The 18,106-nt window shown below is 39.2% G+C and overlaps 3 protein-coding genes across 3 annotated transcripts; 1 reads left to right on the top strand and 2 right to left on the bottom strand.

Moving 5' to 3' along the window:
- Positions 1-250: 250 nt before the first annotated feature.
- On the top strand, positions 251-5,563 carry LOC134656537 (cuticle protein 18.6-like). Its single transcript, XM_063512098.1, has 3 exons — positions 251-357; positions 4,628-4,747; positions 4,992-5,563. Exons 1-3 carry the CDS (start codon positions 251-253, stop codon positions 5,500-5,502), a joined length of 738 nt encoding a protein of 245 aa, XP_063368168.1. The 3' UTR covers positions 5,503-5,563.
- Positions 5,564-8,512: 2,949 nt separating this feature from the next.
- On the bottom strand, positions 8,513-9,551 carry LOC134656205 (cuticle protein-like). The gene is made up of 2 exons (XM_063511709.1): positions 9,413-9,551; positions 8,513-9,041 (listed from the first exon to the last, which is right to left on the bottom strand). Exons 1-2 carry the CDS (start codon positions 9,422-9,424, stop codon positions 8,574-8,576), a joined length of 480 nt encoding a protein of 159 aa, XP_063367779.1. The 5' UTR covers positions 9,425-9,551; the 3' UTR covers positions 8,513-8,573.
- A 3,502-nt stretch (positions 9,552-13,053) lies between these two features.
- On the bottom strand, positions 13,054-18,106 carry LOC134656413 (superkiller complex protein 8-like). The gene is made up of 8 exons (XM_063511940.1): positions 18,021-18,106; positions 17,741-17,829; positions 17,346-17,494; positions 16,667-16,902; positions 16,280-16,384; positions 15,296-15,378; positions 14,362-14,524; positions 13,054-13,180 (listed from the first exon to the last, which is right to left on the bottom strand). Exons 1-8 carry the CDS (start codon positions 18,036-18,038, stop codon positions 13,067-13,069), a joined length of 957 nt encoding a protein of 318 aa, XP_063368010.1. The 5' UTR covers positions 18,039-18,106; the 3' UTR covers positions 13,054-13,066.

Raw genomic sequence — 18,106 nt, 5'->3', positions numbered from 1 at the left:
ATGGGAATTAAGTTAACATCGATAACTATATTGGATTATCGATATGTTTCGATAACAATCAGCTATGCACCAACAATAATGAATGAATGATAAAGTGAAACCGGTTATCCTCGTTGCTTTGTATTAAGCTTAATGAGCTTACATGATTGATTTAGATTTGATAATAGGGTTGTAGATAAGTGTTCGTATGAATTATCATGCGCCAAAAAACAAAAGTTACCGATGCGCTCTCCTACGCGCAAAAATTAAAATGGCGATGGGCCACATAGCCAGACTGACTGACGACCGCTGGACATTGCGAATAACCTCATGGTTAGGACCAACAGGAACCAGGAAAAAAGGCAGACCTACCACAAGGTAAGTACCTACCACACGACATCACACAAATAGGAGGCAAAAAATGGATGGATGCTGCCAAAGATAGAGAACACTGGTCATCACTGGAGGAGGCCTTCACCCTCACAGGAGGGGTTCTTGCAGAATAAAATAATAATAAGAATAATAAGGAAGAAATCAAATTATATTTATTACTAATTGGATAATATTAGAAAACATTATTTGATTTCTAAATATGATAAATATAATAATAATAATCATCATTCGACGATCATTGTCCCGATAGTTGTTTCAGCGAACGGTCTAATAGCGAAGAGTCTCGACCAACATCTTGAGAGACTCTCGCTAGGTGGTTGGATCAAGGGCCAGATGCAGAAGGCGGTGATCTTGGACACAGCGCGGATAGTCCGCCGGTTCCTCTCTCTGCAGCCCTGACCACCGGCAGCTTGGGTCTTGCCCCGCTGCTGGCGGCACCCTAGGTTAGGTTTTTTATAATATGTTTATAAGTATTTTGTATTGTTTTTGTATTTTATTTTTATATCCATATTGTAAAAAACCAACCTAAGAAGAGAAATAAATAAAAGAATAATAATCATCTCTATTGGGATCGATCTATCATCACTGACAGGACTATTGTAGCCAATAAGCCTGACATTGTGATAATTGATCGATCGCAACGCCGGGCCGTGCTCGTTGACATCACCATCCCCCATGATGAAAATCTCGTGAAAGCCGAGAAGGACAAGTCCAGTAAGTACCTAGACTTGGCTCACGAGATAACCGCCATGTGGGATGTTGATTCGACGATCATTGTCCCGATAGTTGTTTCAGCGAACGGTCTAATAGCGAAGAGTCTCGACCAACATCTTGAGAGACTCTCGCTAGGTGGTTGGGTCAAGGGCCAGATGCAGAAGGCGGTGATCTTGGACACGGCGCGGATAGTCCGCCGGTTCCTCTCTCTGCGGCCCTGACCACCGGCAGCTTGGGCCTTGCCCCGCTGCTGGCGGCACCCTAGGTTAGGTTTTTTTATAATATGTGTATAATATTATATATTGTTTTTGTAAGTGTTTTTATATTTTAATTTTATATCCATATTGTAATAAAACCTAACTTAAGACGAAAAATGAATAAAGAGAATAATAATCACTTGCAATACTAAACCTAAAGTAAATTTATGTCTACCTATTGTTTTTTAAGCTAATTTGTTTGTTAATTAAGTATCTGCCAGAAATAGAAGGCTTTTTTATTTTTATTTTATTTATTTATTTTATTATGAATTAAGAATATCAAAGGCCAGATAACAGGAATCAATAACACAATTTATAGGTATATAGGTATTATGATATAGCCAGTACCTACGTCGATTTGAAACCTTCATGACGACTGTGGGACTCTTCAACCAAATGATCTCCAAGCCGCTTGATACTGTGGGTCCAATGCATGCTAGATAATGCAAATTAATTCTTGTAGGTATCAGTATTCAGTACCTACAGGAAACCTGAAGGTTTTTTCTGAACAAGTGCTCTAAACAGTTTGAACATATTTGAAGTATAATATTCGATTTTAATATTGTTAGTAGGTATGTCACTTTAATCATAAAGGTAACCGAGCCTGTGCAATGTGGTTGTCTGGTTGACCTTCGTTAAATTATTAAGTAGCTAAATAGCGTCAAAATCCGTACTCACATTTACATAAAAATAGAATCAAACTCACCATTAACGCATAAATCGACTTTGAGCAACTTTAATTACCTCGATTAGTACCTAATAAGTTTAGAATTATTGGCGTAATTTCCTCACAATATTTTTTCACACGACCATGTTCACATTGAAAATTTCGATCCTCATACAAAAATATGAGAAGTTGGGTGAATTGCAAAGAAACGTACATAGTTAAGGACCTGTAATAAGTCTAAAGTTAATTGATTCCATTGTGTTATGACATTTCAGCCGTTTCTATTTTTAAGTTATACCTATGCAATACAATAAATACATTAAAAGTGGAAAAATTCACTGTCTTGGGTGGGACTTGAACCCACGACCACTAGTACAGTGCTCTTCCATCTGAGCCACCAAGACCGCACCCAATTCAGCGAATATTTCCACCATATATGAGCCCTAGGGAGGCTCATAGCGACATCTACCGCAAGAGTACTACACTTCTTAAACGGCTACCAGAGTTTCAAATCATATTGGAAATGAATTGAGTGCGGTCTTGGTGGCTCAGATGGTCAGCACTGTACTAGTGATCCAGTGGTCGTGGGTTCAAGTCCCACCCAAGTGACCCAAGACAGTGAATTTTTCCACTTTTAATTTATTTCGAAGCTTAATAGCATCGTTCGCAGACGTTTCTGCTAAATACAAAATTAATTTACAATAGGTAAATACAATCCAATACAATTTACCGACGCAGTTAATTTCCGTAACACAATGGAATCAACTAACTTAAGACTAATAATTAAAGATCCTTAACTATGCTTAACTACTTACAATTTATATTGCAATTCATCCAGTTTTCAACATTTTTAAAAATGGAAATTTCGCAATTTTTTTAAACTTTCTAACGGCACATTAGTATATCAACTACAATCGAAAGCCGCACGAAAAACTTGTACATACATGGTTACACATTGGTAATCAATGTAATCATGAATAGGTATACCTACATGTGCGATAACTCGTCTAACAAGATCATAATATAGCCGATACGCGTTAGACCATTACTCTAATTCCAAATTGCCAAACTATAATTTACATAATTCTGTACGCTTGGGTAACTTGATTGTTTTGCTAAGATTTAAGTAGTAAATTTTACATAGACATAAATACTTCGTTCGCGTGGAATTTTATCATAGTTAAATCTAGTTTTACAGACACGTTAAAACCAACGCACGTTCTTTCTTATTTTCATGAACAATTTTGAATTTCGCTCTTCAAAAAATAAGCTAGATAATCCGATTTCTTGATTTGTAGTACATAGGTACATATTTGAAAAGCGTAACCATAAGCCTACGTGACACACGAATTGATCCTCGTAGCCTTACAGATTACTATCTGTCACCACCAAAAACCTGCATAACTGTACAAACTAAACAATACCGCTAATTATCATATCACGCTGTCGAAGTCTTCGATCGATCAAGCATCATTCCAATCACTGTGCGACTCAGACTCAAGTGGAACAGTATAATAGGACCTCAGATTATACATATACAGTCGAGATCACGGTGAAATGGATAGATAAACGAGTCGCGCAGCGCTCATACAACCGATTGGAATGCGTAGCGAGCTTTTAGTGTTACACATATTATACGCCATGTCGGCCAAGGCCACGGTCACCTAACCACTTTTATGACGACCATAATTAAACCATCTTAACCAGACCTCACCTATTGCCACTTACTACGATATTCTCCTTGCGTCCGAGAAAGCTCGGGGATCTACTTAGTTGGACGCTGGCAATTACCGGTTCTACATGTTTTAGATCTGTATGTAATACAAACATTTATAGAAGACACTTTCGTAATTGTTTACAGTAGGTATTTATGAGATCGGCTTTTAATATTGCAACATTTAAAGTAACAAATTGCTTCTTGCAAATAAACTTACCTAGGTACTGAAGATAATTTTCTAGATTAAATATCATTCAAATATATATGTAAAAACTGCCTATGCCAATTCTCGGGATTAGTTGCCAAGCGGACCCCAGGCTCCCATGGGCCGTGGCAAAATGCCGGGATAACGCGAGGAAGATGACGACTACCGACTTATAGTGGCTAAATTATTTTATAAAAATAAAAACATACAGAATTCGGAAACTTAAGTTTCCACGTCAAAAAGACAATAATTAAGCGTTAAGAATATTTATAGGTACCTGCCATCTCATGATACAACTGCTTATCTGGTTGCACCTATGTATGTTGTAACGTATCCCAAGTCTAATCAGTCAAGCGAGAAGGTAGTTCAAAGTCGATTAGTTACCTAAGATACCAGTACCAGTGTTAGTGCGAGCCAAGATAACCCATAGTTGTTACGGATCTCGAGGTCACGTTGTCTTGGTCTTGGTACCTATAAACTATACCCGTGTCTGCGCAAGCAATTAGAATAGGTCGTACCTACTCACTTGTTGTTATCGTCTTGTCAAATCAAGTTGATCTGGTTATGCATTTCTCGAGTGACACAGCATGACCTTCAACTCACAATATGTGAATGAGCATTACGATTGACAACGAAAAGGCAGCTACTAGTAAGACATGTAAACATTGTTAATGCGTTTTTATTTTGGAGTGCAGATTAGCCCTCCGGCCGGCGCTGGTCGCCTGTAGGCGCATGTCGAAGTATAAAAAGTGTCGCGGGTCAGTAAATGTCATAGTCCACTACAGACAATCACATCAGCAACAATGGCCGCAAAGGTGAGCTTTTTAATTAATCATTTAATTACCTACTTTCATTCAATTTAATCAGTTAATTAATTTTGCGAATAATAGATTTGGGATTAGTTTCCGAACCAGGCTACTTGGAAAAGGGCATCCTTTTTCTACAGAGCGAGAGATAGCGGAGGAAAAACAATCACTAACACCATCCACGGCAAAGCATTCTCGTACTATTACGCTACTTCGCTTACTTAGCATCTTATGTATAAATGTTATTATAACGATTCATTATTTTTCAGTTCGTCGCTATCCTCTCCCTGGCCGTGGCCGCGTCCGCCATCCCGTTGGTGCCCCTCGCCAAGGTGGCCTACGAGGAGGCGCCCGCCCACTACGAGTTCCAGTACTCCGTGGCGGACCACCACACCGGCGACATCAAGCAGCAGCATGAGGCGCGCGCCGGCGACGCCGTGCACGGCTCCTACTCGCTGCTGCAGCCCGACGGCGTGCAGCGCATCGTGGAGTACACCGCCGACAAGGAGCACGGGTTCAACGCCATCGTCCGCTACGAGGGACACCCTACCGAGGCGCCCCACAAGGTCGCCCTCGCCCCCGTCGCCAAGCTCGCCTACGCCGCTCCCGTCGCCAAGCTCGCCTACGCCGCTCCCGTCGCCAAGATCGCCTACGCCGCTCCCGTCGCCAAGATCGCCTACGCCGCTCCCGTAGCCAAGGTCGCCTACGCCGCCGCCCCCGCTCACGTCTCCTTCTCTTCCCCCGTCATCTCCTACCACCACTAGACTGATGTTTGAGGCTCGTTGTTATTATGACTAGTTTCTAATAAATTATTTATTGAACGAACTTTGCATTTCACATTTCTAATTCCTAATGGTACCTATTCGCAATTGGCTGCACTGGGTAATTTAAATAGCAATGGACTGCGACACTTCCAATTAGCGCGAGACTGATCAATACTACGCACACGCTGTTACAGACTGTAAGTATGCTTAATTATCTAGCGCAAACTAGATTACCCATTTCTATTTAACTAAGTACCTACAAAAAGTGATACTGCTGATAGTAAAAGATAGCTGTGAAGAAGTTTAGATAGATCTGGCTAGATCTGGTTTGCAAAAATATTAAGGGATATTATCATATTATTCTAAACTGGGGGCCTATCAAAGATGACAATCATCTGCAGAAAACAAAACGAAACGCTCATCATCTTCCTCGCGTTGTCCAGGCATTTTGCCTCGGCTCATGGGAGCCTGGGGTCCGCTTAGCAACTAATCCCAAGAATTGGCATAAGCACTAACTAAACAAAAGAAAACAAAACGATACACTATTCTGTAAAAAAGTTATAAAAGCGTTTTAATTAACAATTTTATATTAAAGTTACGAGTACCTACTATAAAACTTTTTTTTATAGTAGGTACTCGTAACTTTAATATAAAGTTATTTCCATAACATTATTAACATTTGTATTTTCGTTTTTAATAGGCTTTTTTTAATGTGGTTTTTGTTTTTTTTTAGTAGTGTAAGTTGTGTAGGTATTTTTAATTTTATTTGTACGTATAGTAATTTTTGACATGTGTTTTAGATATTAGATATATTTACTTGAATTGAATTGCCTCTCTATCACTTTTCCGTTAGGGCTTGTGGACAAATGGCGCGAGGTTTTTTCGGCTGCTTTTTGAAACGGTAAAATAGACCTACATAAAAAGAATTGGATTCACTACAGATAGATTTTGCTCACAAAAGCAGGTAGATACAATCGGTACATCTTTTCACCTAGCAGAGTCGGACGATTTTCGGTGCACATAGTGTCAGTACATAATGTCTGCCGCATGTCCAGCGGAGGTATCAGTGTCGTAATCACGGGCCGGCGGCGCTGCCATTCAATGAGATGAAATCACTATGCGCGGGTATGAATAATTCAGGTGCGGTCCGCCGCCGGCCGGTCCGACATCGATATAAAGTTTTCATATGTGCTGTGATAGTCGGTAAAGATAAGGTACAGAAGCAGTTTCGTAGCTTAGTAAGTTGTCTTCAGAAATTCTAATATTACTTGGTCCTTCGTATAGAGTTCTCACTTGAGCAGTTTCAATAGCTTGGCGGATAGTGAGTAGTAAACGTATAAAATTTACTGCTCACTATCCGCCAAGCTATTGAAATATTAAAATAAGTACCTACTTGGCGCAAGGAGAGATTTTTTATTATCTTCTCTTTTTCATTTGTTAGCGGGTTCATAGTACATATTAAGGGTATTGTTTCCCAAATAGATTAAGCCATGATGTATTGTTTGCCCGCATTTTCGTTAATCATCATTAATTCGGTTCAGAAACGCGTCACTTTTCAGGATTTCCATAATACAAACCTAACATAACCTATCTATGTATACTGTATAGGATAACCTAACGAAAATCCTGCAATATTAACGGTTTCAGTTTTATGATTAATGATAGTACCTACCTATGACAAACAATACATTACGACTTAAAATTTTATGGGAAACAACGGGACCCCACATATTAATCATATCTGGGGGCACGGCAGTGTCCCTGCCAAGTTGAGCAAAACAAAGAGGCACGGCCGTACCGTTGTTATAGTATATTACATACCTAGGGAGGTGAATTCGTGAATGCTCCAGATCGCAGGTGTTTAGTTTTTAATGCCATTAAGTATATCACCTCATTCATTCCCACCTTTTTGTATATATTATGTCGTTTGGGGAAAAAAGTAAAAAGAAGAAAGTCTGTAAAATGAAAGAACACGTGCGGTGCGGACAATTTTTTCACGTTGCTAATATAATGCTATTATTTCTGAAGAACTGCGGAATACATTGAAATATTGCGGAATCATTGTTGTCTTGAAGACATGGACCGGGGGTGAGTGTAGGGCTCATATCTATTTATTTTATATTTTGTGTTTTTTCCACCCTTCATATGAAACGGGTGTGGATTTGGCGAGGCCATTGAACCAGCGCAAGGCATAAGTCAAAATCCACGCCGAACCGGCTGGAAGGCTTAATTTTACAGCAGGTGTTTGATGTAACTTCTAAACCGGTTATGATCACGTCTTAATTTTTTTGTGCATTATTAATAAACTTAAGGCATTAATTTGAAGTTAAAATATTATTTAAAAAAATTATGTCGAACTGACTCAAAATCTCACGAAAAACTTTACTTCCGGTTTTCTACAACAAAAAATTAAAAATATTTTTTTTACCAAATCATAAAAAAAAACATCCTTTTTGCTATTTGAAACAATGTCATTTGTATTTTATAAAAATACCACAGATTCTCAGTAAAGCGTTAAAAAAGGTCTTTCCTCAAACATGGTTAATTCTTCAATAGCCCATAACTAGGCAATAAAGAGTGACATGAGAAAAAAAATGTGTGTTCATATTTATGCTTACTAGTACTATAATTGACCGGAATATAAACAAAATCCACGACCTCATTTTTTTTGCCCCACTCGCAAATTTTAGAGCGCATAGTTTACATTCGGTCAAATTCTAAATCTACAACAAATTGATGGATAAGTATCTAGTTTGTAATTTTCTTATAAGCCAAATTTAGAAATTCATGAGTAATTAGGTATGATTAATTATTAAATAGAAGCGGGCGAAACGGCTAAGCTTAAAATAACTAGCTTTCGCTAAGCATACTCCCAGCCTGCAACAGCGAGTGCGTAGTATTGATCAGTCTCGCGCTAATTGGAAGTGTCGCAGTCCATTGCTATTTAAATTACCCAGTGCAGCCAATTGCGAATAGGTACCATTAGGAATTAGAAATGCGAAATGCAAAGTTCGTTCAATAAATAATTTATTAGAAACTAGTCATAATAACAACGAGCCTCAAACATCAGTCTAGTGGTGGTAGGAGATGACGGGGGAAGAGAAGGAGACGTGAGCGGGGGCGGCGGCGTAGGCGACCTTGGCTACGGGAGCGGCGTAGGCGATCTTGGCGACGGGAGCGGCGTAGGCGATCTTGGCGACGGGAGCGGCGTAGGCGAGCTTGGCGACGGGGGCGAGGGCGACCTTGTGGGGCGCCTCGGTAGGGTGTCCCTCGTAGCGGACGATGGCGTTGAAGCCGTGCTCCTTGTCGGCGGTGTACTCCACGATGCGCTGCACGCCGTCGGGCTGCAGCAGCGAGTAGGAGCCGTGCACGGCGTCGCCGGCGCGCGCCTCATGCTGCTGCTTGATGTCGCCGGTGTGGTGGTCCGCCACGGAGTACTGGAACTCGTAGTGGGCGGGCGCCTCCTCGTAGGCCACCTTGGCGAGGGGCACCAACGGGATGGCGGACGCGGCCACGGCCAGGGAGAGGATAGCGACGAACTGGAAATGAATGATTTGTTATAATATCGTTACATTATTGAAAATACCTAGTCTTGTCCTCTTTTGATGCACATCCTTTACAAATGCTAATGAAATTATAAAACTCCTGTATCGCCTGACATATAGGTATAGGGTGACAGTTCAGTATAGTATGAAAAACTTAGTTCCAGTGAAATTCTGCAACATGGCGCGTAATCATACTGATCAAGTGAATACGAGTGCTAGAATAAAAAAGCAAATATGCGAATATTTCACTTATCAAGTAAGTACCTATATTTTTTTATATAAAATAAAGATTCTTAGGAAAGAGTAGGTATTTTTACTTTGACAAATAATAATTATAAGACTTAACAATAATTAAAATAGCTCACCTTAGCGGCCATTGTTGCTGATGTGATTGTCGGTGGTGGACTATGACATTTACTGACCCGCGACACTTTTTATACTTCGACATGCGCCTACAGGCGACCAGCCCAAGCCGGAGGGCTAATCCACATTCCAATATAAAACGCACTAACAATATACGCATGTCGTACACACTTCGCTATTTGTTGCCAACACGAGGTGAAGGTCGTCACGATAACGACACTTGCGCGAGAAATGTATAACTAGATCAACTTGATTTGGCAGCGAGTTCAAGTGGCCCCACTTTCCATCTTTACATGTCTATGTCTAAATATTGGAAAATCTCCCGATCAATTATAATGAAACCTCATTTTTAAGAAGCGGAAGCGGTGGTTGGTTCGTTTTTCCCAGTCTTTGACCACCCCGGTTTTGTGTGGGTACAAAACATGGTGCTCGTTTTAGGTATCTACCTTATATATTTAGACTTGGTACCTATCTAAAAGACTAGGTATCTAGCTAAAATTTACCCAAGAAAGACCACAAAAAATCATTGACGCCGCCATCGTCATTATAGGTATAAAGTATATGAATGCCTAACTTTGATATTCGTCAACAGTCAATATCAATAAATCCAGCTAATATCGACTACCCACTCAAAATAATGAATCTATTTGAAAACACGATCCAATCACATCATCAATACAAAGCTACATCGTACAAAGCGCCGAAGTATTTTCCTTATTTTCCGCAACCGCCAAAAACCTAATAGTGCTTCCATTATCCGGCCATGTTTGAGGTCCCTATTCATCGTGCCAGTAATTACGACAGAAAGGGCGGGATTTATCAAAAATATTTACATTGTACGAGTCAATTGGCATGGGCTTAATTTGCGGCGGCCCATGGGGAAATCGACTTTACATTCAATTTGCCGCTGCACAGATAAAAAGCAATCTCTTTCCATTTTTACCTGCGCCGGTAAATCGCTGTTTCGGTAACAAGGTTTTAAAGCTAACATTTGTAGCGGAATATAGGGTAGCTTTAGGGGAAACGGGGATGCTTTGATAGTAGTAAAATAGTAGGCATAACAGCATCATCAGTCTTAGATATCTTAGATGTTAGTAGCAAGCATATAATAGGGTAAATTAATTTGAAATCTGGATAATTTGAAAAATTACAAAATTACTCCAAAGCGCTGGTGGCCTAGCGGTAAGAGCGTGCGACTTTCAATCCGGAGGTCGCGGGTTCGAACCCCGGCTCGTACCAATGAGTTTTTCGGAACTTATGTACGAAATATCATTTGATATTTACCAGTCGCTTTTCGGTGAAGGAAAACATCGTGAGGAAACCGGACTAATCCCAATACGGGCCTAGTTTACCCTCTGGGTTGGAAGGTCAGATGGCAGTCGCTTTCGTAAAAACTAGTGCCCATGCCAATTACTGGGATTAGTTGCCAAGCGGACCCCAGGCTCCCATGAGCCGTAGCAAATGGCCGGGACAACGCGAGGAAGATGATGACAAAATTACTCCAAACAAGTTTTTTTAACAAAAGGTACCTATACCGTTACCCTTACTACTTTAACAACGACACATCGCTTGAGTACCAAATGGCTTGAAAGATGACCCAACTGTGTTGATGTGGTAGAAGATAGAAGGTAGGTGTAGGTACGTAAGTATCCCATTGTAATTGTTTTTGCAGTTAATCATTAGGTAATCTTAAAAAAATCGCTGGGCTGTTAAAAACTTTAACTTACTTAGCATTTCAGGTTACAAAAGGGAAATAGTTATTTGTACAACAAGAGATCAAAGTTTGATATTTCTTCGAGTGCTTATTTTGAGTCCCGTGCAAGCGAAAGATTCTATACTTTTTCTATAATTTAGAATCACTGAGTGAGCAAAATCGCATTTTGCTCATTTTGTCTCACTCAGTGAGCAAAATGCGATTTTGCTCACTGTTTTTAAGTAGCAAAGTACCCTTGTTCGAGCTGTTGAGGTGAGAAAAATATTGATTCATTAAAAAAATCTAATTCAAATTAATGGCAATGCAAACCACCGCTCTTAAAACTTCATTAGTTCCTCAAGGACAGATTAAAAGGTTGTTTTAAGGAGTATTTAATGGAAGCTCCCGCGAGTATCATGACATGAGCGAGGCAATCCGCTTACCGGCAAAAATTAATCAACCGCCAGACGGCTTAGGGGCTAATACTGCGGCCCTTCGGCGACACGGGGCCGATACGGACACGATAAGGTGTGTTTTAGAACTTTTAAAGGTGAATACTTTCTAGAAATTAGTTTTTTTAGAAATAGAAAACATAACACCATGCACTATCTGTACGTAGATAACTCGGTACGTATTAGATAATAATTGTTAGGCCGAATTAAATCGTTTACAAATCGCGGAAATACGATTTTTTATATACCGCGTCTTGTGTCAAACACGTTTAAAGACTGCCCTATTGTAAGCGATTACCGTAGCCTATGGATGATTGCAACTTCAGATTTGTCACATACGCGTCGCCGACGTTATAAAAACTTGTACCTACCCTACACTACACTTTTTTGAAGAATCCTTTTTTGTAATCCTAATTCCTAAGAAGTTAATTTTACAACTCTGCCGTAGAAGGAACAGACGAAATGAAAAATAAAAATAAGTACTTACCTTGATCTCGAAAATTAAAACTTAACCATAACATAACCTATATTATAATATATATAATCATAACATACGTTCCTGAAGGAAGATTCTCTGGGAAAGGTATGTCTGATGTGCAGGCATCGGAGTTTTTGTCGCATGGTAAGACTAATAGCAAGCTATGGAGTCGACATTTGCCATAAATGTAAACTCTTATTCATACTCATACTCATTTATTTAATTTATCTTAAAATGCCTTTAGAGCGGTCGGTCGTGTATATTATCTTAGTCGAATTATATAAAAAAATATTTTTCTATTACATTATGAATTCATAACTTCAACTATTTTAACATACAACTATACAAACTACATCGCTGCGAAAGACCTAATGTCATGTAGGTACTGACCGCTGATAAAATTGATTAGTATTTGTCATGTGTCAATCACTGGTGATTGCAAACGTAGTAGTTATTTATATCTGTATGTGGTAAATACGTTGAGGAATATTCCATAATTAATTATTATGCCTAACCCAGAAATAGCTGCAATTTTGGCATGGATAGAGCTATACAACGATTTACAATATGACTATGAAAAATCTGCTATAGTGTGCTTGAGTTGTGAAGTACAACTCGCCCAATTGAAACATACATTTATTGCAACAAATGAGGTTTAATAAATTAAACTTATATACGTAGTAACTATTTAGTAATCTGTTCTCATATTAAATAAAATTAATCATGAGTATGAGTATGAATAAGAGTTTACATTTATGGCAAATGTCGACTCCACAGCTTGCTATTAGTCTTACCATGCGACAAAAACTCCGATGCCTGCAGTGATGTGCCCTAGAAAGTTTCCAAAGGGGTAAAATTTTCATATGGAAATATCTCATAGTAATTTTGTATGAGGATCGAAACTTTCCATTAATAAAACGGAGTTTCTTTATTTCTTGTAAAATAGGTTTTTAATTTCATAGCCTTATGGGTTAAGGGGATCAGGTTTAATAACAGAAAATTTAAACACTGTAGTAAGCATAACATTACTTGATCACTTTTTGGCAGCAGTTTTAGGCGGTGGCGGGCACTCGTAGATGTTAATGCACTTGTCCTTAGACACTGACAGGAGTTTGTTGCCTTCGGGGTTGAACTGCACGCCGCACACCTGCGAATCAGTGATATGATACGTCAATCTTTGTATAAAACGCCTAGTTATAACAGTTTACTCAATTGGTAGATGTCGCTTTTTATTTCTACAACTAGCCAACGGACCTAACGGTTGTCTATTGTGGATGTTATAAGATAATTTTGTTTTGTGTTTTCGAGAGGATTAGTGTGGAGTTCAGCCGAATTAAACATACTACTGTAAATAAGTATAGGTACGAGGTGTTTGATTCAAGCTTTCCTTTCGAGACCCAGAGTCCAAAATTGACAGTTTTCTTAATGAACACAATATCTTCGTGGAACGCATACCTAATTAAAATATAAGAAGTTAATTACATGTTTAGAACACCCTCACTGTGTACAGAACTTTAAACATAAGTAGGTAGTTTACAAAAATTAACGGAATAAAGGTTTTTGGATACTAAGCACAATACGAATAATTCAAGCATAATTTTTAACGCATTCATGTCCGTTCTACATATGCGTCAACAACACGCTCTCCAACATCGGTACCTACCTACTCCATGGTTTTCTAACATAATAAAAATCTCGCAGGCCTGGCGTGCTTGCTTTAATTTATAAACTATACTTTATATAGACTCCCGCAGAGAACGATTCACCGGATGACTCTAACAGCGCCGATGTGCGCCTTGGTCGAGGCTAGCGACTCGTACGGGGCCGTCGGCGGCGGCGGCGGCGCGCCCGTCTGCACTCGCTACCACCGTCTCCGCTCTGCGTGTGAGTTTCATACTGCTTTACAGCATCCCACACTTGTTCTTAGAATCACAGTATGATACTCACAGCTCCTGTGTGCTCCTTGAAAACATGTAGACCTTGTAGTTTGTCGAGACTGGCGACGCGTACGGCACCGTCAGCCGCAGCGGCGGCGCGACCGTCTGAACTCGCGGCCGCTGATGCCGCTCTGCATGTGAGTTTGATACTGATCTACAAACTTGCACACTTGTTCTTAGAATCACAGTATAATACTCACAGCTCCTGTGTGCTCCTTGAAAACATGTAGACCTTGTAGTTTGTCGAGGCTGGCGACGCGTACGGCACCGTCAGCCGCAGCGGCGGCGCGACCGTCTGAACTCGCGGCCGCTGATGCCGCTCTGCATGTGAGTTTGATACTGATCTACAAACTTGCACACTTGTTCTTAGAATTCACAGTAGGATACTCACAGCTCCTGTGTGCTCCTTGAAAACATGTAGACCTTGTAGTTTGTCGAGGCTGGCGACGCGTACGGCACCGTCAGCCGCAGCGGCGGCGCGACCGTCTGAACTCGCGGCCGCTGATGCCGCTCTGCATGTGAGTTTCATACTGCTTTGCAAACTCCCGCTCGCGCTAAGGGTATAATATAACATGGTATAATTAGGCAAAGACCGCAGAGTGTTCAAGTATTCGATAACTTATATGTAGGGTAATTCGCCAGTAACTGGCCACTTTTCGTAACTGGCCACCCTAAACTAAAAATGAATTATATTTACCTATAAACAGATATCATATTAGTATAAGGCGGCTAGTTATTGAAGGCTGGCCAGGTATTGAAACTTATACTAAAATGAATTCTGTTGAATAGAATTCATTTGGTGGCCAATTACTAAGTGGCCAGTTACTGGCGAATTACCCTATATCAAATTTTGACTTTTGAAAGGCAAAAGTAAGTAAAAAGTAAGTAGGTACGCTATGTTTTTTAAGTCGTTACTAAATTTACGCGTAAACACTACTAAATTGTACATTTGATTTAAGTAATATACTATAAAATTATGTCAATTCATTTCATGGTGTCGGTTTGCGTCACTTTCATTTAAAATAACTCATAAATGAAAGAAATGTAAGTGGATTTTTTGAACAAATCCCTATATCAGACCACAAAGTGCATTGGTTAGATTTAATGAATCTATCGTGCGCCTTTATGGAACAATACCTATTCTTATTCTTGACGTAGGTATATTATTAACTTAGGGCTCATTTAGACGATGCGAGAACTCGAATGCGAGTTTCATTACATTGCGTCATTTGATCGATCGGCTGAAAATCGTATATATATCGTATACCCGTCTAAATGAGCTGACAATCTCGTACTTGATAAGTAAGTAAGTATAATTAACTTACACATTATAGGTGTGCACGTTCCCGTCTGACGACGCAGTAAGCAGAAGCGACGAGTCTGGTGAGAACGTTACGGTGTTCACGGCCTAACAAAATTGGTAAATAAATACATATAAATTTAATCTACTAAATAAAGGTTTAATTCTGTAATTGGGTGGATCAACTATTTCTTGTTGTTACTCTGTCCGGTCAGCCAAGAGAAAATATTAGCATAATTTGTTAGAAGACATTGTACACCACGTTCTTCTGACACGCTTGGTAGACGACCCTCAATGGAAAGGGTTTATAAGTATCACAAAAAAGCGTGTTTGGTGAATTTAAATGCCTAAAAATCAGGTTTTAAAGAGTGACCCAGGAGAACGTAACCATGGCAACGACTGACAAGAAAAAGTTGATTCACCCAATTAACTAACGCGGTAGGTGTTTTTTTTACATTGAGAAATGCATTGCTTTCAATATGAAGGTATCACAGGTTCTATATAGAAGGTATGCCAAAATAGAAGTAGGTTTAAGCGTTAGCTTTTTTAGCAAAATTTAAGGTTTTAATTGTAAGGTGTAATTCCGACAATAAAAAACACAAAAACATTGGCGGATAATTTACTACTATCTTTCTTATGTAATTTCATTCCTGTCGTGTATTACTTAATAATAAATATTATTAACAAATGAGTATATGAATACAACTAGTCTAGTTAAAATTGTCATTGTAAGTTAAACTTTAAATCATAACTAGTAAGTAATAAAATTATTTATTATTATTATTTCGCTCTTAAGCGATAAGACCGCCTGTTGTTACCTCTATTGTCTTTGTTTATGTTATTGTACATTTATTGTAAACTACGTGTATGTGAGGTGTGCAATAAAGAGTATTGTATTATATTGTATTGTATTATTTTTTTAGTGTATTATTATACACTTGAAAGGGAGGTATTTGTCAGCTCTGTTACAGTTATTGGTGGTTGTAAGTAACATATATTCAGTACCTACCTGTGTGTGTGCCTGTATGGTGTGCAGCAGCTTGCCTTGCGCCGCGTCGAAGAGACACGCAGCGCCATCTGTGGCGCCGCTCGCGATGTACTTCCCGTCAGGGCTCTGCCGGTGGTTATACTTGTTGAGGTTTTGAAATTTTATACCTTATACAAGTACTTTACTATCAGATTAAAACACTTGTTATTTATTAATTGTATGGCATTAAGCCCCGTGTCCATATCGCGCGGCAAACTATCGAACATTGGCTCGCCTGGCCGCGCGCAATGGATAGCTCACGAGCCAACTCGCTGGCTTTACAGTTAGGTCTGGATTTAAACTTAATTTCTTGGTTATGTATTTTATATTATTTGTTTTAAACAATAATACACCTAATGCACAACTTACCCAAGCCACACTTAAAACAAATTTTCCTCTAGTATCCAAAACACACTCCAAGGACGCTTTCTCAATCCCATACACCCCCAGCTTCCCGGTATGGCTCCCGGTGACTATATGGTGGCCCTCGGGTGAAAATGCCACCTTCCACACATCTGTGCCACTGTTCTGGATCTCATGGACTTTGTGACCGGTCAGCAAGTCCCAGATTATCAGGGTGGAGTCCAGAGACGTGCTGGCTAGGGCTAAGAAATATTACATATTTTTAATATCCTAAAATAAAATTATAAAGAAAATCCCTATTTTTAATTCTGTAACACCTGATATAAATATCTTATACCTTTAAACGAGCAATTCTTGCATATTTATTTATTTATTTATATATTTCGGCGATCTCGGAAACGGCTCTAACGATTTCGATGAAATTTGGTATATGGGGGTTTTCGGGGGCAAAAAATCGATCTAGCTTGGTCTTATCTCTGGGAAAACGCTCATTTTTGAGTTTTTATATGTTTACCGAGCAAAGCTCGGTTTCCCAGATATTAAATATAATATAGAATACTACACACATTTATACTTATGATTTGGAAGTAAATTTTCAATTTAGATACAGAAAAATCATTGATAGCACTCTTTAATACTATGTATGCATGCAATGTAGGAAAGTAGAAAAATAAAATCAACTTACTGTGACTGTCAAAGCTGATTGCTACAGAAACTACAGCCATAGAGTGCTCCGCTAGAGAGTGCACTAGCTCCAATCTATTGTTCTCAAATAGCCATACCTTTACTAGGCCATCTAGACCACCTGTTGCAATGAAATCTTTGCAAGGTGCCCTACAAACAGAAATAAAAAGTTACAATCAAAACAAAATTTAAATTGGGTAAACTTTTCGAAGCAGCTTATACATTTTAGTTTACAATTAAAATGTAGTTTAATTGATTATTTATTCTATTATCAAGTATAAGGAGGAGGCCGCGCTGAACCGCGATAAAAGGAAATCCCTTCTGAGAGCCCTATGTCTCTGAACTCCCTGATAAAAGGATACCATCATCGTCATCACTTATAACTTCTTTTCTTACTTCGGATCTTCAGAAGTAGCCGTTTTAGCCCATGCGCAGCAGTAAATTGGGTCGTCGTGAGCATTTTCTTTCTTCAGTAATATGGAATACTAACAAAAATAAAACAGGACATGATTTTAAATTATCGTGGAATAAAGAAACTCACATAAATACTTAAATATATACATACAAACATGAACGCTGAAAACAATAAACTCTTTTTGTTTAGGCAGTCGTGTAAAAAGTTGATGCCGCAACAGATGTTTATAGTATAAACAATTGTTTAGGGTTATTTGCTTACCGCAGTTGAAGCTGGCATCGTGTTATAAGAAAGTATCACGTTTCAACGTAGCTAGTTAGAAAATCCAAACATACACCCAGTTAAGT

The sequence above is a fragment of the Cydia amplana genome, chromosome 18, assembly GCF_948474715.1.
Source record: "Cydia amplana chromosome 18, ilCydAmpl1.1, whole genome shotgun sequence".
Classification (NCBI taxonomy): domain Eukaryota; kingdom Metazoa; phylum Arthropoda; class Insecta; order Lepidoptera; family Tortricidae; genus Cydia; species Cydia amplana.
The sequence above is the reverse complement of the archived record's forward strand: the minus strand, read 5'-3'. Positions and strand labels throughout refer to the sequence as shown.